Source organism: Cydia splendana, chromosome Z (genome assembly GCF_910591565.1).
Source record: "Cydia splendana chromosome Z, ilCydSple1.2, whole genome shotgun sequence".
NCBI lineage: Eukaryota > Metazoa > Arthropoda > Insecta > Lepidoptera > Tortricidae > Cydia > Cydia splendana.
This window is the reverse complement of record NC_085987.1, coordinates 29825027-29849877: the sequence shown is the minus strand read 5'-3', so window position 1 is coordinate 29849877 and position 24851 is coordinate 29825027. Positions and strand designations below refer to the sequence as shown.

The following is a 24851-nucleotide window of genomic DNA, read 5'->3' as shown; positions in this document are numbered from 1 at the left end:
ATATAGGAGATGAGAGAGAAAGACGATGCCACATTAAATGCCCTGTTACAGCGGGAATAAAACGGATGCGAATCTACATTATGGAATAACAAAATAACTTAGGTACACAAACGTATTGCATATTACAAGTTATACATTAGTAACGATAGTTACATTGGTACGCTCAGCATTTGTTGTGGGTAACATCTGCCTTTTTAGTAAATTTTATGGTTTTTTGGCCATTATAGGTTAAGTGGCGAATGTTAGGTTAGCTTTACATCACACGCTAAAGCCCCATAGGTATAGACTGTTCGGACGCCTGAAAGTTCTTGAACCGTCTTAATCGGGCTTAACGAGCAATGACAACAACTCTTTGTACTGAATTTATTTGTATACAACGTGTACGTTTTAATACCTCTTGACTATAGACTAAAAAACCGGCAATCGTCGTTACATCACAGAATAAATAATAGTACTACCGTACAGAAAGGAAACTTCCTACAAAACCGAAGTATGACAGCGGTTCAGGGTCGAATCATGCTGTCCATTTCTAATATATGGCACTATCCCTTTCGGCTATTTAGGGTTGTCAAAATTCAAGCCATTATCTTATCTGTGGTCGTGCACGCAAAGGGTCGTCAAGTTGTGTCAACCCTAATAATTGCTCGGAGCAATGCTGAGCCGAGCGGAGCTGAGTTAGGCCGAAGTCAGGAGTTTTGCACCCCTGGTTTCGTGTGTTATACATATGTATAGTTGAATCATCGAGAGCGTGGAATTGCATATGTAGTAGTGTATTGTTTGTTTACAGGCATTCTATATTTGAATTTTCTATTTTCTTGTACTATCAGCATACAACCACTACAAATGCAATTCCATCTTCTCGATAATTCAACTATACTTCAGGCAAAAAAATCCCGGAATTTTTGAACTTTTGATCCTGTAAGGTCAGGAGCTTAAACTGCATACTAAATCATTTATTATTTAAGGCATACAAAACTTAAGTTCACTAATAAGCTTTCTCCCCCACCTAACAGCTTGTTAATGTCATCCAAGTTCCAACAATCTAGTAATTATTTCACCCGTTATGTCTAATCTAATCTAAGAAAGGGTATATACGGTTAAACTTTGCTCTAATAAGTTATTTTCAACAAGACATGTTCTAAATCATTATTTCGTTGCTCGATAGTAATTCTTAAAAATGTTATTTTACATATTTTCTGGAGTTGTAATTATAAACGCCATCAGTTTGGATCCGGCAAATGAGGAAACCTTGAGGTGTAAACAGTTCCAAAATTGATTCAAGTATGGAGAAAGAACTACATGCTACAACTTTCAGGGCGGCGATGTTTGAATTTCGATCGCTCGATTTCGTCACTCGATAATCGGTGAAAAACGGCAAAATGCTAATTTTTGAAATACGAGCGATAAAAATTGTGTATTGAACAGCGTTTTCAATGCTATTAGTAGAATTTAAATGCCTAGTAGTGGAGATATAATTGAACGAAATAGACGAAATCGGGCGGTCGAAATTCAAAAATCCGCCCCGAGACTTGTTTCACTACATAACATGCAGGTTTTTTCTGATCCCGTTAACTTCAAGGAATCATTTCTTGGGCTAGGTATATGTATAAGGTCAGCGCGGCCACATCCGTATGCGGGATAATTCCGTAAACGTCACATGACTTTTCGTATCTACGTCTCCACTGGGATGGTCGCGGACAAGTGTGCAGCGACGACGTCACCAGTGAAACCTGTGTCGAAACGTCGGAATTAAAGGTAAATTAAACAAATTAATTGGCGATGGACCCGTTACATATTTTTAGTATGCCTTCAAATATTTATTTAAAAACATTGCTAAAATCCGTCAGGTGCCTGAGACCCAAAAATACATCGTGTTACAATATTTACTTTGTAAAATTAACACTACATCATATAAATACATACCTTCCTATATATTTAAGTAATCATGGGAGCATCAAATTGAAGGATAATTTTCAACGGTTTAAAATGTGATTAGATGATAGAACGGGTGAAAATTGTTACATAATATTTTTTCACCCGTTCTTTATCTGGTTCTATATCGTCAAGTAAGGGGTAACCACGGAAGAGAGACAGAGCGCGGCGCGCTCTGGGGTAACGCACACTGACTGAATCAAAACTTATGAAACACTAGCTATCCGCCCTGCAAATTATACACCTAAACCTTCCTCAAGAATCCTTCCCTTGATAGGTGAAAACGGCCTGAAAATCCTTAAATTCATTGATAATCTTAGATGGCGAAAACTATTTGTTGTAAGTGGCCAACAAATTTCTTATAATAGGGGGTAGTTAGACCAAGAAAAGTCTGCAGCGATTTTGATAGCACGCAATGCAGTTTTACTTTAAACGTCAAACTTCTATGAAATTATGACGTTTAAAATAACACTTGCACTGCGTGGGTTATCAAAATCTCTGCAGACTTTTCTTGGTCTAACTCTATTACTGCAAGGTTCTGTCGCCAGAGTGCAGCACTAGCGCCTATCGTAAACCATAGAGTAACCTTATACATAGGTACTAGGTACTGCGCCTTTTTTAAACTGTTTTTTGACAAGTTATCACAAAAAGAAAATTATGACATTGATGCATCAGGCGGTTTGTTTACAAAGGGTCTACCGGGACACGCGTGTTCTTGTTTCGCGGTATACCCTCAGATTGTGATGGATTGTGGTAGTGGCAGAGTTTCGCGTAATATTACCTATTATTAAGTGTAATTATAAAATCTTATCTGCTTCAGTCATGCCACTCGCGTTTTTCTGTCGACTTCAATAAATGCATCCGTCCATCCGCACTAGTCAAAGACATAGTCCGAAATCATAAGTGTCTTATTTGTTACAAGAATAGAAACACCGTAGGAGTATCATTTTCTACCTATGTATTTACAGATATTTTTATCACAAAAAATGTCAAATGAATTTCAATTCAGTATTTTATAAATATAAGTACCTAAGTATTCAGACTCGTAGAAATTATTATTTGATCATTTACGTTATATAAATAATTTCTGAAATTCGATGTGTCACATGATAGTTACAGAAGTTCCAGTTTAAAACAAAATTTCATGTTTAGCAGCGTCACGTTATGAATATAATGATAAGTAATCCTATATGCAATTATGTACACACAGGTGCAATAGTGCATATACAGTTATGAATGAATTTCAATTTTTCGCTGTACAATAGTAAGACAAATAAACATGGTATTGCTGCACGTTAAAAAAATATCCCTTACATTAATGCCAAAATATAAAAAAAAATTGTATCGAGCTAATACATGATTATAAATAAGTATAAGACACGTAAAAAAGACGCACCAAATAGTATATAAAAATTAAGTAAAATCAGTTCATTATAAAATAATCATCCCAATCGTCGTAAATTAAATATCAAATACTGTTCCCAGGAGTCGAAGCCGAGTGATAGGAACTAGATTTTGTTCGTATACAATGCACCTTTCATTATGCTGTGTCTTGTGCTTCAAGCAAGTTGACATGCGATGTCTATTTTGCAGTTTCAGTGTTTTTAGATAGAGTAAGGGCCAGTTGCGCCAAAACGTCTGTGATCCTAATCGTAGTTCGTCAATATTTGTTTGCATGTATGGTTCACCAGGACGTGGATGCTAGGTTTCACTGTTATGTTTAACGTTGAAAACTATGGCGGGAAGCCATTTTTGTAAAAGTGCGAATATCAAACGAAATTAAAACTAAGCACCGACTGGTTTCATTGAACTCATAATACAAGTTTGGCTGTTAAATACGTTGAAACTTGAGTCACAATCGCATTTCTTACGTCTATGTTTTAGAGAATCTAGAGCGTACTGAAGTGAATAGGTAGTAACATGCGTTTTGAGGCAAGCTGGTAGCATATACATCAACGTAATTTCGGAAAAGAAACATGACCTGCCTATTTCTGGAATTGCGTTAAACACTTAAAATACGCTTCAGTTGCATTGTGGTAAATTGTCATTGGTAAAAAATAATGTTATTATCAAAGTTCATTTTAGTGAAATAATGTATACCACTGTAAAATAATTCTATACCGGCTTACACACTTCATTTCATATAGACATAATAAAATAAATGTAAATAATATGGAAAGCTTAAAATTATGTTTAAAAACGTAACTAACACGTTATGTGACAATTGATAAAAATATGAGTCACCTATTTAAAAAATAAATGTCATTATTTTAAAAATATTTTCATTCTTTTTGAACGGTAAAATACTTTTAAAACCGAGGACGCACAGTAACAATTAGGGAATAAATCATTTTCAATTCATATTCATATGCGAGTTCCATTCACTTTAGAGTCCAGTGTATTGTGTGAGTGACGCACTCGAGGCAGGAAGGTAGTCGCCGGCGCGGCGGGCGCGGTTCACTCCTGTAGGTACAGGCGCGGGGACGGGGCGGGCGCGCCGGCCTCCGCCGATCAGGACGAGGTGCCCGCCTCGCCGCCCTCCTGGAAGGTGTTCGCGGACGCGGAGAACGGGGCGCCCAAACCGTACAGGTGCCCGCTTGAGCTCTCGATGTTGTCGTCGAAAAATATCTGCAAGCGAACAAACGATTCTATGTTATTAACGTACAACATTTGTATACACTTTATTCATCTACTAAATTTATTTACAAAGCTTTAATCGCCGAGACGACTCTAACAAGGATAAACCCAACTGCGAGATTAACATTTTTTTTAAATTATACGAAGGTTAAATCCAAAACAATTAAACCGAATAGGTCGGTCGTAGAGAGCAGGAGACCGTTAATACCAAAATAAGTTCGTAGTATTTCTCTCTCTCTTCTTCCTTGCCGTATCCGGCAATGGCGACTCCATCAACAGTTCTTATCCAGTTTATGAAATGTAGTATTTACGATTGATTCAACGGTTATACACGGTGTAACATGAAGAAACCGAATAATTTTAACAGCGTATTCCTGATCATATTTCGAGACAAAAATGTCCTATAAACTTTTTTGAAATTCGCCTAGTTTCAGAGATAATATTAATTTAAAAAAATATAAGTTTTTATTGCTACATAGTGTAAAAGGCCTTTTTGATGGTGATGTTACTGCTATGGGACGTGGTCTAAATATCCTTATTGATAGATGTCAAAAAGTGACAAGTAACACTTTGCAAAACGTAGGTTTTACGAAAAAAACATGTAAAAATCAATTTTAAGTGACAAGTTTACCTATAACATTTATTTTTTATGTACAAATACATTAAAAAAATTGAAAAAACAAAACAATTTTTTTTTGGCGAAATTGACCTAAACTCATATTACATTTTTTTCCTTCTTTTGACCTCAGAAATGCGTGGTCAAAATTATTCGGTTTCCTCATGTTACACCGTGTATAATCAGCACTGTATGTATGTATCTGTTCTGAAAAACACAACAATACCTCTTTGATCTTGAAGAACGCCATCCCAGTGAGGTGAGAGTCGGAACCAGCCTGGTGCTGCGGCCCAACGCGCCGCAGCTCCAACTGGTCTGCCACCTCCTGCAATCCGCCCTTCAAATTTTTGCAGAGCTTCATGAGGTACTGGAAACAAATTCAGTTACTCAATATTTGGCTCTTGATAAGCAATAAGTGCCATAACATGTATAATGTTCTTAGAGTGAAGGAATTTTGGATGCCCTGGGTCTTGGTATATTTCTGATTAGAAGTTTTTAGTATACTTCCCGTTTTCTAAAAACTTTAAACAGTCCTAATTTAAATATTATGTACATATATCTAACGAACTTTTAGGTTACTTATGTAACAGCCAAACAAATGCTTTACGTTTAATTCCTTCATAATAAGAACTAGCTGTACACGAAATGTACCAGAAATACAATATTACATGGATGTACATACATATTTATAAAGTAGAATGACGATATCTTCCGGTCATTACATAAACCACATTATCGACCTCAATTTAAAACAAATTTTATTTTCCTTCACACTATAATTTTTTTTTAGTAATATTGCTTATGTGTTATGTTATTGAATTTTTTCTAGTGAATGTAAAGGCAATGATAAATACGGATTTTGAAAAATTAGTAGCTAAATAATAATTAATAATGTCTAGGTATTTTGGAGCCTTTTATATATATATATATATTATAATTAATTTGATCGTTATTAATTTTATATATATATATATTATATATATATATATATATATATATATATATATATATATATATATATATATATATATATATATATATATATATATATATATATATATATATGCCGATTGTAAAATAATACGAATATTGAGCCATGCATGAATTGAACTAGAACTTACCTTGACATCGTAAACTGTAGGGAAATACAGCCGTAGACTCTCAAAGAAGTCATTCTCATCTTGTGGTAGATTCTGGTCGGTGAGCAGCTTTAGCAGGTAGCCAAAGTCATAACCGGAGTGAAAGCTTAACCATTTGATGTTGTCCATGAGAACCAGGCCTACAAATAAATAAGAAAATTAGTTACAAGCAAGATAATAGATAATACAGGTTAAATAAAAAACCGGCCAAGTGCGAGTAGGACTCGCGCTCGAAGGGTACCATTACGCAAAAAACGGCAAAAAATCTCGTTTGTTGTATGGGAGCCCCACTTAAATATTTATTTTATTTTTAGTATTTGTTGTTATAGCGGCTACAGAAATAGATCATCTGTGAAAATTTCAACTATCACTGTTAATGTTACAGTCTGGTGACAGACAGACGGACGGACAGGGAAGTCTTAGTAATAGGGTCCCGTTTTTACCCTTTGGTGTACCCTAAAAACTGTATAAATATAATATTGTGAGTAGGTTATGTCACATAGACTGGTCATATTTTTCATAAAATCGATTTCGACTGGCAAAGCATATTACTTTTTGGCAACCGGGTTTTTTACCTTAATTAAACCCCGCTGTTTCCGAATTTGCCTGCTTATCACTTTAAATAGTTTAAATATTGATCCTAGAGAAAAGTGTTCCAGATGTTTTTTGGAGGAGATTTTATGTAGATATTTTATTCTTATAAACCTATTTTGCTATGGGACACCGTTTACGAGTTATTTACAAAAAACTAAAAAGGGACTTTAAAATTGATTATAATTAACTTACCCGCTGCTTTGTCTTTTTAAATATTGATCCTAGCAAAAAGTGTTCTACATGTTTCTTGTAGGAAATTTTATGTTTATTATTTATGTATAAGATTTCTTTTGCTATGAGACAAACTTTTCGTATTATTAACGAAAAAATAAAAAACAAGGAACCTTACAATTTATTATAATTAACTTTCCCTCTTTATTATCATTTTAAATATTGATCCCTGCGAAAAGTGTACTCAATCATTTTTGTTCTAAATTTTGTGTAGATTATTAACGTTTAACCCTTTACCGCATGGATTTTTTATTCTCCCCGAATTAAATATATGTAATAAAATACTATAAATGTAACATAAAAAAAATTGTGAAAAAAATCTATATTCGACCTAATTAAAAATAATAGTAAATAACAATTTGTTCCAAATTTGGAACTTTATGTATTAGTGGCTAACCGGAGCCCGATTATTAAACTGGTCAAATTTGGAACTGTATGTATATATATTGATATGTATGGAAATGTAAGTTTAAAAAACATCACTTACATTTTCAAAAACTATTTATTATTTTTATACTTATTTTTGGTAAGGTTTAGGCTAAGGTAGCCGCTTACCACCATACGGAACGTATGCTTGTTTGTCATTGACGTAGAAAATTAATTTGATCGTTATTGGTTATCTGTAGCTATCAGCTGCCACCGGTTATCTACAGATTTTTAACAATGCGGCTAACGTATCCAACTTAATAAAAATAAAATAAAGAAGTAGCTTGCCTGAATGCATAAGGTTCCATATTTGGCAAACTGATAAAATAATCACTAATGCATAATGTTCCATATTAGTCCAATCCTTCTAGCTTGTAAGGCATAGTGTTCCATTTCAAACTTTCACGACATCATACATAGTAATTTGAATATAAATGCTTACATGTTTTACCGTAAAATCTCGCGGCATATATTTTTCTAATACTCAACGCTGGAAATTTATTTATTGCACTAAATATTACAACGAAAAGCTAATTACAAAGTAGTCAATCACACTTGCAAGTAAAATTGCCGGACGTCGGTGGAAATGGTAACGCCATATGGACCACAAACTAGTTAGAAGCTGTATCAAGTACAGAAAACGTTCAGTAGTATTCATAGTTTCTATCCCTTACAAGTTCAGTAAAACAGATGACGCGTATATCAATCCACGAGGATAATATCATTACGTTCCAAATTTGGACCCATATGCGGTAAAGGATTAACAACATTTTTTGATATTGGCCACCGTTTATGAGTTATTTACGAAAAACTAAAAAAAGGGACCTTAGAAGTGATTATAATTAAATTTCCCGCGTTAATATCTCTTTGAATATTGATCCTAGCGAAAAATTGTACTGAATCTTCAAAACATTCTTTGCTATGCGCCACCGTTTAAGAGTTATTTACGAAAAACTAAAAAAAGGGACCTTTAATGTCAAATATCTCACTTCCGGTCAAGATTTCTATCGAGCAACCGGCAAATTCGGATTCAGCGGGGTCTAATTAGGTTAAAAAACCCGGTTGCTTAAAAGTAATATGATTTGCCAGTCGCATTAAGAAGGAGAGCGATTTTGATTTTTTTTGTCTAGTCTAACAGGTCATAGCAAAATTTCACATTTCCTGTCTTAATTTATCTTTAACTGGCGTTGTTCTACAATGTATAAATTTTAGTCCGAAACTTTTTCCAAATCACTTCTAACAACAGATATAAAATACAAGCTTATAATTATAACACATTTTGGTTTTTGTGGAAGGGCGCCAATGTGTACAGATACGTGAACGCAACCCTACAAGGCCTACTCAGTGAATAAACTTTTAATTTAAAATGAAGTGAGTTATTAAAGGCTACCTGATGTCATGAGCAACTCGGCGAACTCTAGCGGTTCAATGCCGTCCTCCTCATGCTTCCTGAATTGGAGCCCCGAGTTCTGCAATAAGTCTATGGAGTCCTGCGCATACATGTCTTCTCTGTAAAACAAATCAACTTAATTAATTATATTCAATACAATAAGTAATATAATCTGGTAAACAAGTTTTGTCAGTAACAGAGTAGTCTATACTGACCCCTTTTTTAGGGGTTATACGCATAAGATAAAGACAGCATGGTTCTCTCTGCCTATTCTCCACTGACTAACAACTCATGCCCAACTATAGACACAGAATAAGTAATAGTATTATCATACAGAACGGCCACGCACCGCCCCGCCCAGACTCGCATTAGCATTACCTCGCCCCGCGACTGGCCGCGACATGAATCTGGCGGACTTCTGGCGTCCTCTCAGTAAAGCGACTTACCCACACACACAATGACGCGTGTACAGACGTGCCGCGCACACATACAAACGCAAATGATTTTTGATGTATGGCGTGTCCGTCCTGTGCTATAGACACAGTATGAAAGAAAGAATGACTTTACATTTCCCTACAATCTCGCATACGGTAGTAATTCGCCACTCGTTGCGAATTTCCTATTTTATGCACTTGCATCGTACAACGCTTTACAGTATATGTGGCCCCTTAAGACCCTTTAAATTTTCGACGTATTTATGTAGGTAATGTGCTTATTATAGTATTTATAACACAGGGTGTAATGTAGCACCAGGGGCCGATTGCATAATAAACTACAACTAATATTACAAGCGGAACTCCTTTTCTAATTTCACTTATTGTGAAACGGAACGCAAACGCGTCAGTTATAGCTTGCGAAGTAATAGCGATATTATTGTGTATTTTCGTGATATATTGCAAAAATAAGTGGTTAATTGTTAGCAAAACCCTTCTAAAGTGTCGTATAACAGTGATTTCTTCAAAAAAGTGCGAAATAACACCTAAATAACGGACCAAATTTCATAGTGAAACATAACCTCAAATAATTTAAAATTAGTGTCAGAAAACTTTTGTAATTCATAATGCTCGGCCAAATACAGATTGAAAATGGATAACAAGTGTACCATTTAATCGGATTCATCTAACCGATGAGTGGAGACCCAAAAGAAAACAGCGAAACCATTGAAATAACAAAAAACATGCCACAAAATAAAACACTTGTTCAACAAGTTTTCCATAAAGGACTATTCCATGCGAACTCCAGACAAAGATGCAATTCGGTGGGCACCAGTCCAAACCAGCCAAACAACAGTACACCAGAATCAAAACCAAGCTCGGATGGACCAAACAGCATTCCTTCAAAAATAAACCAAACGGTTCAGAACCACGACGAAAAGATATACGAGCAGAGCAAATGCGAGGTCTCTGCAGCCGAACCAGTAGAGGTCATTACAGTCCCCTGGCAAAGAGCCCCAAGTCAAAAAAGGGTCCGCTCTCCTGAGCAAAATATGCCTACCCACAAGATACAAAAAACAAAAAGTACTGTCCAGAAGCAAATTAACCACCCAGTGACAAAGCAAATACCCACGGAGAACAGTTTCCAGTTACTAGACCTTGATAAGTCCCAAGATGGAGGAACAGACGAGCCAGTAGTTGATAAAACATTAAACTTCCCCAAACCACCTTCAACTTATTTATATGGAATTGAAAATGTGGAGGAGCTTACAAAGTGCCTGCTTGAAGTTATGAAAAAAGAAGACTATACATATAAAATAGTCTCAAGGGATGAAATGATAATTTCCACTAAGGGGCTGTCCATAAATTACGTCATCGATTTTTGACGATTTTGGACCCCCCCCCCCCCCTATAATCATCCAAATATCATGCTTCAAATGACCCCATTTCCTCCTACTTCATGCTACCGTCATCCGATGTCCAGACCCCCCCCCCCCCTAATTTGAAATGACGTAATTTATGAATAGCCCCTAAAACTGTGCCAATTTACAAAAAACTAATTGATCACATCCGTGCCATAGGGACTCATTGGTCATACCTTTAAGCCCAAAGGGGAGAGGTGGACAAAAATAGTCATCAAGAACCTTCACCACACTACTCCGAAGGAAGCTATTATAGAAGCCATAGAAAATACAGGTAACAAGGAGAAATTGTCAATGCCCGCAAGAAAAATACAAAAGAACCCTATAATGTGTTTTTTGTAAACCTGAATCCCCATGAAAATAATAAATTGGCTAAAGAAATACAATATATTTACAACCAACGAGTCAAAATAGAAGACCCAAGGAAAATAACTGATATAGTCCAGTGCACAAGGTGCCAACAATATGGTCATACAAAAAATTACTGCATGCGCCCTTACGTATGTTGTAAATGTGCTGGAGCGCACAATACTACCGCATGTACAAAAGACAAGAAAACTGCAGCCACATGTTATTTTTGTCAAGGGACCCACCCAGCAAGTTACAAAGGGTGCAAAGTGTATCAGGAAATACTAAGTAAAAAAAAATAAAAACAAAATATAGTAATAGGGGAAAAGTAATGGAAAATCCAGAGACAGCAGAAAAACATAGAGGTGATACTCACCGGGCCATCTATGTTGACTCCATAACAACACAAACTATGCAGGACCAAGATATTGAAATATACAATAATGAAACAAACCAAACCTCGGTACCACAGGAGACAACCCACAAAACAGAACCCTCGGGAACAACAGAACATACGTATAGTGATGCTGTTAAAAAACAAATAAAGATGAGAAATAAAGTGGACTTAAGGAGGCCACAGCCATACAAACTCAATGAGATAGAAAGTAATGTTCATTCAAATCATAATGAATACCAAACAATGTTATTACAAACACTAAACAAACAAGCAGATAAAATTGACCAACTCGTGACACAAGTGGGTGCTCTTGTCTCACTAATAACAACAAACCTATTGAATGTACCTAAAGCACGCCTGAAACAAACAACTCGCACGCCTTATTTTATGTGTGTTAAAATATTTAATAAAATTCCTAGCGATGTCAAAAATCTTCCTTTAACACAATTCAAGAAAAAATTGCATATGTGGCTATGTGAATTATGTATTTACTCTATAAGCGAGTTTTTAAATGCTAAGTTTAGTAATAGGAGCTAGTTGTAGTTTAATGTAAGCATTTACATTTATTTTACTAATAAGGCATCTTTATTTTGTGTGACTTCCAGCCACGAAGTCTAGATTTTATATTTGCATGCTTAATTAAGTAGAGTATGGTGGACTATATAACTAATATTGTAACAACTTATTGTAACCCATATTCCGCAAATAAACAATCATTCATTCATTCATTCATTCAACGCTTATTAACAAATTGCCGTGATGGACCTTAGAATAGGCCTGTTGCAAGTAACAAAGAATCATGGAAATAATGGTTTCAACGAAACATATATGTTAATATGATTCTAAAAAATGGCTCGATATCAGTATAAACTGAAGGATTATTAATATATTCAATAAAATAAAAGTGCAAAATTCTCCAATCGGCCATTTTTACTGAAATGCCAATCAGAAGCGTTCTAAAGAGTGACGTCATCAATCCATAACATATTTCTTAGAGCAACATAGACAACCTCATTGACCGAAATCTATACGTGGGCACCAAAGAGTTCGAAAGGTGCAAAAAAAATGTTATTTCGCCACTAAACATTTATTACGTCCAAAAAATATTATTACACGATATAAAGTAGATATCTATTTGTTATTATTTAAAAAAAATGCTAAATAATAGATATTTCAACAACAAACTTTTTTAATTATTTGGCTGAATGGAACTATCATTGCCATGTTGGCAGTCGTAACTAGAAAAAATGAAAAATTAAAAAGTAAAAGCGGCGTTCGGTGATTTTCGCTCAAAATTTACATGTATCTAAATAATTCATCTTAAACTGCAACCGTGTGAGAGTTTTTGTGTAAAATGAGTTATTGTGATAATTTTTTTTAATGTATTTATCATCCCTAATCGTAATATATGGTGCTGAATTAACATTATCATTCGGATTCAAGGGAAATTCGTAACTGTAAGTATGTAAACAATGTCTACCACCCTACCACCAACTAAATGATGACGTCACAAATGGCATGCGAGGCGTTTTCGCGCGAAGTTTAAACTAGCTATAATAAAATGCAATTATCTATGTTAAATCTTATGAGTATAACTGAAATATAGTGTTTTTCGGAACTAATACAAGTGTACCGACAATATTAAAAGGGTTTTCAAAATTTGTCATCAGGCCTATTGCTACATGGAATATAAACGGGTTATTGACCAATAAAAAAGAATTAGAAATCATACTTGAAACAAATAAAATAGATATAATGCTGGTGTTGGAGACCCATTTGAACAACAAAAAACAATTTAAATTACAAAACTACAATGTGTATAATACAGACCACCCCGATGGGACCTCACATGGAGGAACAGCAATAATAATAAAGAGCAGTATAAAACACTATCCACATAGCGAATGTAAAGAAAACTATCTTCAAAGTACCTCTATAACTGTACAGGATAGAATCGGAGAAATAAATATAAGTGCTGCGTACTGCCCTCCAAGATTTTCTATTAAGGAAGAAACATTTAAAAACTATTTTAAGACTCTAGGCAAACGGTTCATCAGCGGAGGCGACTGGAACAGTAAGGGGTAACATTGGGGCTCCCGTCTGGTAACAACCCGGGGTCGTGAATTGAAAAAATGCATTGACAACCTTAAGGCGAGGTATGCCCGAGGAAAATTTTCAGATTCTGTCAAATTACCCCATTTCACACACAAGCACACTTCACGCACACTACCTCACTTTACTGGGACAGGTCAGTGACCCATCCTGTATTTTTTAAGATGCAAATGAGAGTATTTTGAGTTTCGTGTTAACCACTAGCCTCCTTTGAGGAAGAGAAACTCTAAAAAAGTTCCATTGAAAGAAGGAAGAGAAACAATATATTTTATCTTACTCTCCTTGTCTGTTCATGTCACATGTGACGTATTTAAATGTAAATTAACTAAAATCGAATTCATTAGATACGCGTACTAAATAAACCGAATAATTACAGAAGTCGTCAGATGAAAAACGTTATTTAGGTACTACTCTATTCAATAGGGCTTTCGATAAGGCGCAAAATCAATTCAAAGACAATTTCATTGAAATCATATGTGTATTCCGATGATGTTATTATTGTATAACTTACTTAACTTAGCTTAGCTTCAATCTGTATATATTTAATTGTAGTACCTAGCTAATAAGAAAATTTTGCATGCTTTTTCAAGTGAAATGTAGGGGAGAGCGGGGACAAACGTAACGACGGGTGGAAAGGAAAGTAACTATTGCTCTGTAGGTGTATCTAATAGTCAAAACACCACTCCGCTGCTATTAGGTGATAGACAGTGGCGCCCCCTTCACTTGCATTCAGTCGAAATGGGCGCCACGTGCTATTAGGTTGTGTGAGAGGACCCAACGTGATTTTTCGAATCAAAAGTACGTTTTTCGACTTTTAGTTATTTGATGTTTACGTTGTATTAAAATACATACAGTTTCTGAATATTTGCATATCCCCAAGAGTGGCATTGTCCGGCTCCCGGTCTCTACGGTAAGTGGCGGGGAGCCGGGAGACGGACAGACACAACAAGCCGTTGAATGGCGGCGCCTCAGATTTAACGGTGGGTTGAGGTTGAGTGGCGCGGCCATTTTGGAAAAATATACGTCAAGTGGCGGGGCCTCCAGGATGGTCATCGCGAATTTGGCGCGTGTTAGAAATATGACCGTTTCTCAAAAAATATGTATGAAGGATATATATTAACTATGTATTATTGAATTCAGCATAAAGTGGTTTATTTGATTGTATACCAATGAATTACATTCTATTTTATGTGAATTATGCTGGACTTGATCAAATCTCATATTATTACCAATTTTTTTTCTACTTTCATGTATAAAAATACGTATAATTAGGAAATAAAACAATTGACTGTAGAAAAAGCAGTTTTTATGACAAAACAATACATTTAATATGATTCACACAGTTCTAACAAACTTTATTTTACGCGGGAATTCGACCGTTAAGGAATACCATCCTTGTTTATTGACGACTGCATCTTGCAAGAGTGAACAAGCAAGGCATAGTTTTAACGGTTTTATTTTAGGCGCGAAATACGATGTCGCACAGAGGCCGGGAGACGGTCTCTGCCACTCACGGGCTTGTTATGACGGAACCGTCTCCCGGTTTGCCGCCAATTAGGGAAGTGTCCGGCTCCCGCCCTCTGCCACGCAGGGGCATATTTTAAAAAATGGCCGCGCCATTTCTCCTACCCTTCAACCGGAGGCCCTGCCACCCGAAGGGATATTGATTATTGATTAGATTGATTGCAATTTATTTTCTCGACCACGTTCCGTTTCAAAGATATCTTTCATGTTTTCAGAAAAATGCGGTCGGGTACAAAAGTAACAAAGCCGTATAGGTACAAAAGTAACATTTACATCCCATACAATATATACCTATTGAATCTAATATGGTGTCACATGCTTAATGCGTCAATGATGATTTAAACCAGGGCTCGCCAAACCCCGGCCCGCGGGCCAAATCCGGCGGTGTTCAGCTCTATCAGTATCAGTTCAGCAGCAACCAGATACACCCCCCCCCCCCCCCCCCCCCTCGGCGCCGACGTTGGTCCGCTCGAAAATTCTGAGGCGCAATACGGCCCTCAGGTTTATTATACGGCCCAAAAGTTTGGAGACCCCTGATTTAAACGATGAATGCCATATTTGTGAGTGAAAAAACTCTGACCCTGAATTATCTGAGTAGAAAACATGTTTATAACAGAATAATTGACCTCATCACTTGAAATAAAAACATGCAAATATTAAAGTGTGTGATCAATAATAATTTACATATTTAATTAGTACTTTTTTGATTTGATATACCTATCATATTATATTAATTACAGCCCACTGTGTCTTGTTACTTTTGACCCACACGTGTTACTTTCTGCACGCCAACGGGTCATGAGTAACAAAAGACGATTTTTTAGTCACTCTGGTACTTACATACAAAATACACAATTATAAGGTTAATCAAGATGTTAATGTACAGAACATGCAATGAAGTTATATATGACTACATTAATTTCATCAAAATAATAACGGTTAGCCAGAAACTAAGTTCAAAGTACAAAGTGTTGCGTTTTTCCCCGCTCTCCCCTACGCATCCAAAATTACTGTCCACCTATGTTCATCACTACATTTTTGCAAACATATCGTTATCTTTATCAATAAATAAAGTCCTGGCAGGGTGGAAATTTAATTTTGGCGGATTGTTTTTCTCTGCATCTGACTGTACAGCTACGCCAAATTTTTGGTAAACTTACGGTTATATGTTCAGAATCTGAATCTGTGTAGTTATTTAGTACGGAAATACTTAAGATATATGGACATTCCTCTGGTCCTTGAACTACGTCCAAAAGAGAGGTATGGGCACTGTGAATTACATCTCGCTTTGTGTGGTAGGACACAGCACAGCGGATGTCATTCCAGATCTAGAGCAGAGCTCAACCTTACAGAAATCTGCAGCCAAATAACACTAGATCCTACTCATAGTATTGTTCCTGCCGGTGAGTATGGTTGCCAGTTATCAACGAGGGTGCGGAGGGTTAGGCACGGCAACGCGCATGTACCTAACACCTCTGGAGTTGCAGGCGTCCATAGGCTACGGAGACTGCTTACCATTAGACGGGCCGTATGCTTGTTTGTCATCGACGAGGTATAAAAAATAAAATTAAATATGCACAGAATATAATTGAACTAGAAACTTTGTTTTATTTTATAGTAAATTTGGATAACAATCGATACATAGACAATCACAGTAAACCAGTCCGCAACGGTATTGGCCTGTAAGCCTCGTAGGCAAGTATATCCCGGCCTCACGAGCCGCAAAAACTCACTAGGACTGAGGCTAGACCATAGTCGTTTATTTATTCTTGATTTCATGAAGGTTTGCATAACAGCACGTAACCGCATTATATATCTGGGCGGACCTCACAGCAACAAGATAGGTGTACCGCTTCAAGATTTTCAAGTAGTACACGAAATATTTACATATCGTTCCGTATTAATAGGCAATATTTGAAGATCAAAAGTTCTCTAACATAAATACAAGATCACAAAATTGTCATCACAATCAGTTCATTGACGTTGACGTACAGAAGTCACATGGGTACGCAATATTAGGTAATACCAGCATAATGAAAATTAACTCCAATCAGTAAGTATGAGTCTTCAAACTTTTTTCATTTTAAGCGGGGTTTGAAGGAGCAAATTACTTAAATGATTTTAGAACCGTATTGTTTTGAGATAGTTTACTGCGTTTTTTAATAATTATCCCCCGTAAACAACAACAAATCAAATTTAAGATGAGACCCGAGCTCTATGTGATGATAATTAATTTACCCTATTTTTGTAAATACAATTTGTCTACTGGTATACTTTTTCGTATACGTATATGATTTAATGTCAAAATAATTGCAAAACACAACTGTCAGTTTAGTGCGCCCCGCGATAGGACCGCCTTCGTTCAAGCCCAGCGGGCATCTGATCAAAGAAGTTGCGTGCACGGGACCGCTGATATCATGTTTTTGAACTTATTTATTTAATGTTAAATTAAAAAAAAAAGTAATCGCGGAATTCGCTCAAGCATAAAATTGCGCGTTATTAGAAGCAGTTTTCATATTTTTATCTTTTGTGCACAAATTGTTACGAATGTTTAAAGTCCGTTTTAGACCTATGTTCGTGATCGTTTTCTATCGAGCAAAAGTCAAAAACTTAGGATTCGAATCACGGAAGTCACTAGAAAAAGCCCTCAAGATTGTTAATTGAATGTATGGCAGCCGTATTGTGATCCAAAAAAGAGCTACGGCTTTTTAAAAACTTCGTTTTCTGAACCCACTGCACCTTAAACTATTGACCTTATCAACCGGAGAACCTACATATTGGCCCACTGACCCAAATAAAGTTCCTGACCTACTGGACTTCTTCATCATCAAAGGCTTCTCCGATACTTACTTTGATATTGGGAGTTGTTTTGATAGTTCATCTGATCACTCACCCGTCATAGGGACATTTAGTGCAAATGTAATACAAAGAGAACACCCATTAACATTATGTAATCATAGAACAAACTGGACTGCTTTCACAGAACATCTAGAAAACCATATAAACTTGAGGGTCAAGCTAAAGACTGAGGAAGATATTGATGAGGCAACCTTCTACATAACAAACAAGATACAGGAAGCTGCCTGGCTCTCAACTCCATGCATTAAAACTAGAAACTCCACAAAAAATATATCCCTGGAAATAAGAAACAAAGTCAAAGAGAAAAGACAACTTAGAAGAAGATGGCAAACAAGTAGATATAGGGAAGACAAAACTGCATTTAACAGAGCTGCCAGAGAACTAAAAGCAATGATAAAAGATCATGAAAACCAAACATTTCACCAAAAATTAAGTTCTTTGTCATCCACAAAAAATGACAATTATTCCTTATGGAAAATAACTAAGCAGTTCAAACAACCAAAACAAATGGTGCCCCCTCTAAGATCACATAATGGAACCTGGGCTAAGAAGCCTCAAGAAAAAGCAGAATTGTTTGCACAGCATCTTAGCCAAGTCTTTACACCTAATACATCAACAATGCAGGACTTTGAAAATGAGGTTGAAGCCAGATTAAACAGTGACCAACAATTATCACTACCACTGAAACAAGTTACACCCAGAGAACTCTACAGGGTGATAAGAAATCTGGGCAAAGGGAAGGCACCAGGGTTTGACCTGATAACGGCTGAGATTCTTAGACACCTTACAAGAAAACCAGTGGTATTCCTTACCATGCTATTCAACTCTATTCTTAGAATGCAGTACTACCCGAAGCTTTGGAAAGTCTCCCAGATATGCATGATACCAAAGCCAGGAAAACCTCCAACAGAACCAAGCTCTTACAGACCTATCAGCTTACTGCCAATATTATCCAAAACCTTTGAGAAAGTCTTTCTGTGCAGGTTAAAACCAGTATTGGAAGAGAATAACATAATACCTAACTACCAATTTGGTTTCCGTCAAAATCACTCTACAGTTGAACAAGTACACCGTGTAGTAGCTAAGATAAGACAATCACTAGAGCGTAAAGAATACTGCGCTGCCGCGTTTCTTGATATACAACAAGCTTTCGACCGTGTCTGGCACAAAGGGCTCCTATTCAAGCTGAAAAACCTACTACCAAACTCATTTTATATGATTTTAAGGTCTTATATACTCGGAAGAAAGTTCCAGGTTAAATTTAGTGATGAATACTCTGAACTCTATGACATTAAGGCCTCAGTTCCCCAGGGCTCAGTCCTTGGCCCAGTGCTGTACTCAATTTACACCGCAGATCTTCCATGTACAGAAGATGTAGTTACAGCAACATATGCTGACGACACAGCGTGCCTTGCCGCTGACAAAGACCCCGTTGCAGCATCAAGAAAACTGCAAATACAGCTACAAAAAATCGACCACTGGCTCGAAAAATGGAGAATCAAGGCTAGTACATCAAAGTCACTCCAAATAACATTTACCTTACGAAAAGGAGACTGCCCGCCTGTAACTTTACGAGGAGAGACACTACCCAGTGAATGCTGTGTTAAATACCTAGGCCTTCATCTAAATAGGAGGCTCACATGGGCCAATCATATCAAAGCAAAGAAAAATGAAGCCAACATACAATTTAAGCGCTTACTATGGCTAATAGGAAGACAGTCCCCTGTGACACTAAGCAACAAACTCTTGGTATACAAATGCATCATAAAACCTATCTGGACGTATGGTATACAACTCTGGGGATCAGCTAGCAACTCTAACCTTGAGATCCTTCAAAGATTCCAGAATATTGTCCTCAGAACAATATCTTGTACACCCTGGTTTGCCCGAAATAAGGAAATACATGACTACCTACATATACCAACCATCAAAGAGGAAATAAATAGCTACTCAAAGAAATATAAAGAAAGGCTAACAAACCATGAGAACGAACTTGCCCGAGACCTATTAAACGACACCGATAACATCACAAGACTCAAAAGGTGGCAGATCTTGGAACTAGACCAGAGAGAATAATCCATCCTCTCTCTTCACATAAAAGGAATGGTGGTTAATGGACCACCACCTTGAAAAGGAAATGTATAGATACATACAATCTGATTATGGCTAAGAAAGCCGATGGCAGATGAAAGTAGAGAAAAAAAAAATTTCACTTATTAAATAAGGAGTTCCGCTTGTAATATTAGTTGTAGTTTGTTATGCAATCGGCCCCTGGGGTCCGTTTCTCAAAAACTTGTAACTTGTAATACAAGTGGAAGTCCCTTTCTAACAAAAGCTGTCAAAAAGTGATATCCACTTGTATTACAAGTTACAAGCTTTTGAGAAATGGCCCCAGATGTACTGTAAAACACTATAGAACATATTAAATAAAATAATTATTATAAAACACAGACACACTCACTGTAAATTAAATTTGAAGTTAAATTGCCAGGTGGTGTAGCCTGGCGGTGTTTTGCCATTCTCGTCCATGAATGTGAGGCCCAGCTGAATGATTCTCAACAAATCCACATTGCACCTAAAAACGAAAATGACAAAAGTGTAACAAAATTATACTGTTAACCACATCAGGTTTTGGGTGTTTTTCACAAAATGGTAAGTAGTAAAACACCGCAGTAACTAGTCTTAATTAAATTGATTCCATTGTATTGTATTTGACTTATTTTATACACATTAGCACATTACACATGTAAATTTATAGCATACCATACTCCCGACACCCATAGATGTAAGGTTCTCAATGTGGTATTATGTTATTAGGGTTCCGTACCCAAAGGGTAAAACGGGACCCTATTACTAAGACTTCACTGTCCGTCCGTCCGTCCGTCCGTCCGTCCGTCCGGCCGTCTGTCTGTCACCAGGCTGTATCTCACGAACCGTGATAGCTAGACAGTTGAAATTTTCACAGATGATGTATTTCTGTTGCCGCTATAACAACAAATACTAAAAACAGAATAAAATAAAGATTTAAATGGGGCTCCCATACAACAAACGTGATTTTTGACCAAAGTTAAGCAACGTCGGGAGTGGTCAGTACTTGGATGGGTGACCGTTTTTTGTTTGTTTTTTTTTTTCTTTTTTTTTTACATTGTGGTACGGAACCCTTCGTGCGCGAGTCCGACTCGCACTTGCCCGGTTTTTTTTATTAGTTTTAATATTTGTTACCTTAGAACTCTGTCATTTCTTGACCTGAGACACATTATTTATTAAAAAGGATACACTTCCAGATTGGATCCATTTTGGCAAAAAATTAAGGTCTGGTGATATTATCTCTCTCTTCAAATCTTAAATAGGTATACATTATAGCAATTTTTGTAATTTCATCGACAAATCTAGCATTTGCTTCTAAAAAAGTGCCATTAGTGGAAGTGGAACTGCTGATGAAGAATAGAATGGAACTTCTCAGCAGCAGTGATCTGGTGATTTATCTTCTCTGTTAAGTTTAAATGGAACTACTGGTGAAGACCGGAATCGAACACCTCATCGACAATTATTTGACATCTTTGGACTAATTGTAATTGATAGAAGATGCATTAAGGTAGTAAATAATTTTAATGGCATTCCAAACTGTTTTGTGAAGTCCGTTATTTATTTTATAAGATTACATAGGTAAAAAAGCAATTTGACTATATTACAAATAGGTGCATATATAAATTGTTTCAAGAAAAACCTTTCTATCCTATTATCCTGTCTTATATTTTGTGTTGATGATGTTCTTTTTGTCATTATAGTTACTTAAACTAATATCCATCACAGCTCCACAAAACAAACTTAATTTGAGTATCCTAAAAAACATGCAATGCAAGAGATGAGTATGTATTTATTAAAGATACCTGAGTAGCTGGTACTGGTAGTCTGCAGTGGACCTAAATTCACCAATAGGCCGTGCCACTACACCGGGGAACTCTGTGTCCATAGCAACCCAGTGGTACTTCTGCACCACCTATTATAAACATAATACTTTTTAAAAACATCATGTATACACAGTACTTGTCACATTGGTTACTGCATAGACAACTGATGTGCAATATAGATGGTATAATCGAGAATAAGAATTCGCATTGTCAGATAATAGACACATGGGCAAGGGTGTCAGGTAGGTAGAACATAATAAATAAATATTTGCATAGAATCTTATACACGCTAGCTCCACTAAGCAAAGTTTGTAGTGTAAAACAACACTGGTTATACTACGACGCTGGTCATAGATTTCTAATCATCTTTGGAAAATACAGATCTGCTTGCCTTGTGTCTTAGAATGTTGGTAGAGTGCCTGAACCTGTCAGAACAGCAGATGCTACACATTGTATGTGTGACTGGCCAAGCAAGACTATATATTATTCATTGCATTAATGGCATACAAAAAAGCTGTGAAATGTTTTCTACAGTAATGTAGGTTTGATAATTGAACACATTCGCTGAAGCAGCATTGACACGAAAAAAACACAGCGTAAGTTTATAACTTATTAACTAGGTACTTTGAAACTGTAAATAGAATATATAAAAAATAATGTTCACAAAGTTTTATTAAAACTAGTCATTACATACCTGTCTTATTATTTGAAATTCTTCATGTAGGTTGGAATTCCACACGTCTTTGATGCCCCCGTCGCCAAGAGGGGGAAGCTGAGCCCCGAAACTGGCGGCGGGCATCTAAAACGTTAACATTGTTTTAAATAGGCTACAATTTAAAAAAGTACCTCCCGTTCGATGAAAGTAAAATTTACTAAAAACTTACTTTGAATCTGTAATCCGTCTCCGTGTTGGAGGAAATCTCGTTTTTTTTCGACACCGTGGTTTACTTAAATACCCGATACCTTAATAATTTCATAAATATCATGTAAATTGTACAAATTAAAAAAACGCTACTCTCACCCTTCAATGTAAGTAAAGTTCATAAATAATGATAAAAATCAGTAACATTTCATACGATTTAATAAAGAAATAGGTGCTTTGTTGGCAAAATAAATTACTCCTAACGTTTTTAACTAAATAAATGCAGTTAAGTCAAAAAATCACGGAGCGAAAACCGAAAGGCTGACGCTGTCCCTCCCAATATGACAGTTGAGTCTTGGTATTGCAAGCATCAAAACACCTATCTGTCAAATTAAGTTAAGCAGTTATACACGATCAACAGGGTATCCAAGAAATAACATAAATTTTCAGTGATATTCAATTTGGAATGGAATAAAGGGCATCTGAAATGGGCTCATACATATTTTGTAGTTTCTTTGGTTTATTGTGGGCTTGTCGTGGTTGTGTCCAAAGAGAATATAATCACTACGTTTTAAGAGACGGGACTTCCATAGTAGCGATTTGATTAGTCTGTGTGTATGTTTGGTTATCCAATCATTACCAACATGTATGACAAACAACTGTCAAAGAGCAATACTACCAACATAACAGACTTAAATAGTGTAGTATGCTACACGCTTGCGTATAGCATACTACACTATAAATTGGGGAGGGTTGAAACATGGGCCCCTGTCAACAAATTTCGTACTCGAAATCAGGTTAGAATCGAGTCCATATTTAAATCGTATGTTATATGTAGTGTTCTTTGAGTGGATTAATACATGGTTGGACTTAAATGTGAACACGATATTTATTTGTTAAAATAAAAATATGTAAAATGATTTTGTAAATAATTTAATATAATTAATTTAAAATACATCCCGAAGGTTCGACGGTCCACAGGTAACAGATAGAGGAAAATGTGTGTTCACCTGATTAAATGTTTTTTTTTCTATGTATTATATTCTTGAATAATAAAATTAAGTCTTCTTTAAAACTTATTTGACCCACTGCCTGCATCTGAAAACATTTAATGATTAAAACAGACACACATACATTTTCTTATATTTTAGGTAAAATCTAATAATAATAATAAATAAAGGCGTAGGGATGTGACGACCCCATCGCCCGCTGGTTTTACCAGTGCAATCAGTCAACGCAGGGCAGCTTGTGGCGAGCTGTTGGGGATTAGCGACCTCACGTACCCGAGTGCTCCTAGAGAGTTCTGTTACCCGCAAGGAGGGTGGGTGGGACAGGATTCTCTGCCTCTGGCTTGCCTTAGCCGGCCGGCCAGAGTGGAGTCGTTAGAGCTATAAGCTCCAGGGGTGGAAGTGAAATATGCATAAGACGCGAGTTGGCACAGTGGCTGTTAACAGCCACTGGGTAGAAAGCGGCGCACACCTCTCGACACCCCTGAGCCGCTCACACCGGTGTTGCCCTTGAGCCATCCTAGATGTCGCTTTTTGTGGGGGCCCATCTTGTGAGGGCGAGTCACCGTCTGCCGGAAATAAAATTGCATACCGTTTTATTAGGCAGGCGTCCGGTTTTTTACCCCATAGCTCAGTTCTTAGTCCATCGCTTTCACCCAATAACCTAGTTCATTTTAGATTCCATCCACTCTCAATAGTCCTTACACCCTGGCGGGTGCTGCCTCTGCGTGCGTCCCATGACACGGGCAAGGGCAGCCTCCGCTCGGTGTACCCCTTACATTTCATTAAAGTGTCAAAAGGGACTCTACGTGTTGGCTTCGGCTCCGCGCACGCCTCTCAAAGGTCCGGAACACCATTGTTCCGTGATGGGAAAGACATAATAAATAATAATCTTAAATAATAGGGAATATTACGCAAAACTCTACGTAGCGCCACTACCACTATCTGTCACAATCTGAGGGTCTACCGCGAAACAAGAAAATCGAAATTTCGTTATCTAACCTCTCTATC

The 24851-nt window shown here is 36.7% G+C and overlaps 1 protein-coding gene and 1 long non-coding RNA gene across 3 annotated transcripts in view; both read right to left on the bottom strand.

Annotated features, from left to right (window-relative positions):
* LOC134804940 (uncharacterized) overlaps positions 1-24851 on the bottom strand; it is a 213803-nt gene that overhangs the window by 172748 nt on the left and 16204 nt on the right. The gene's annotated exons all lie outside the window — the stretch shown is intronic.
* LOC134804859 (CCR4-NOT transcription complex subunit 7-like) lies at positions 1774-23158 on the bottom strand. Of its 2 annotated transcripts, none has more exons than XM_063778156.1 (8): positions 22845-23158; positions 22666-22770; positions 21951-22060; positions 20522-20635; positions 8966-9084; positions 6307-6464; positions 5412-5552; positions 1774-4560 (listed from the first exon to the last, which is right to left on the bottom strand). In XM_063778156.1, exons 2-8 carry the CDS (start codon positions 22768-22770, stop codon positions 4444-4446), a joined length of 864 nt encoding a protein of 287 aa, XP_063634226.1. In that variant the 5' UTR covers positions 22845-23158; the 3' UTR covers positions 1774-4443. The 2 variants fall into 2 exon arrangements, with proteins under 2 accessions (XP_063634226.1, XP_063634225.1); XM_063778155.1 differs by having other exon boundaries at positions 22856-23158.

What these genes read in the sequence shown, in the direction of transcription:
- LOC134804859 (XM_063778156.1), bottom strand. Translation starts at nt 22,770, where the DNA reads ATGCCCGCCGCCAGTTTCGGGGCTCAGCTTCCCCCTCTTGGCGACGGG. An exon ending in CTACAGTTTACGATGTCAAG is followed by an intron (nt 5,553 to 6,306) that starts GTAAGTTCTAGT and finishes ATTTGTTTCCAG; the next exon opens with TACCTCATGAAGCTCTGCAA. An exon ending in CGTTCTTCAAGATCAAAGAG is followed by an intron (nt 4,561 to 5,411) that starts GTATTGTTGTGT and finishes GTTCGCTTGCAG; the next exon opens with ATATTTTTCGACGACAACAT.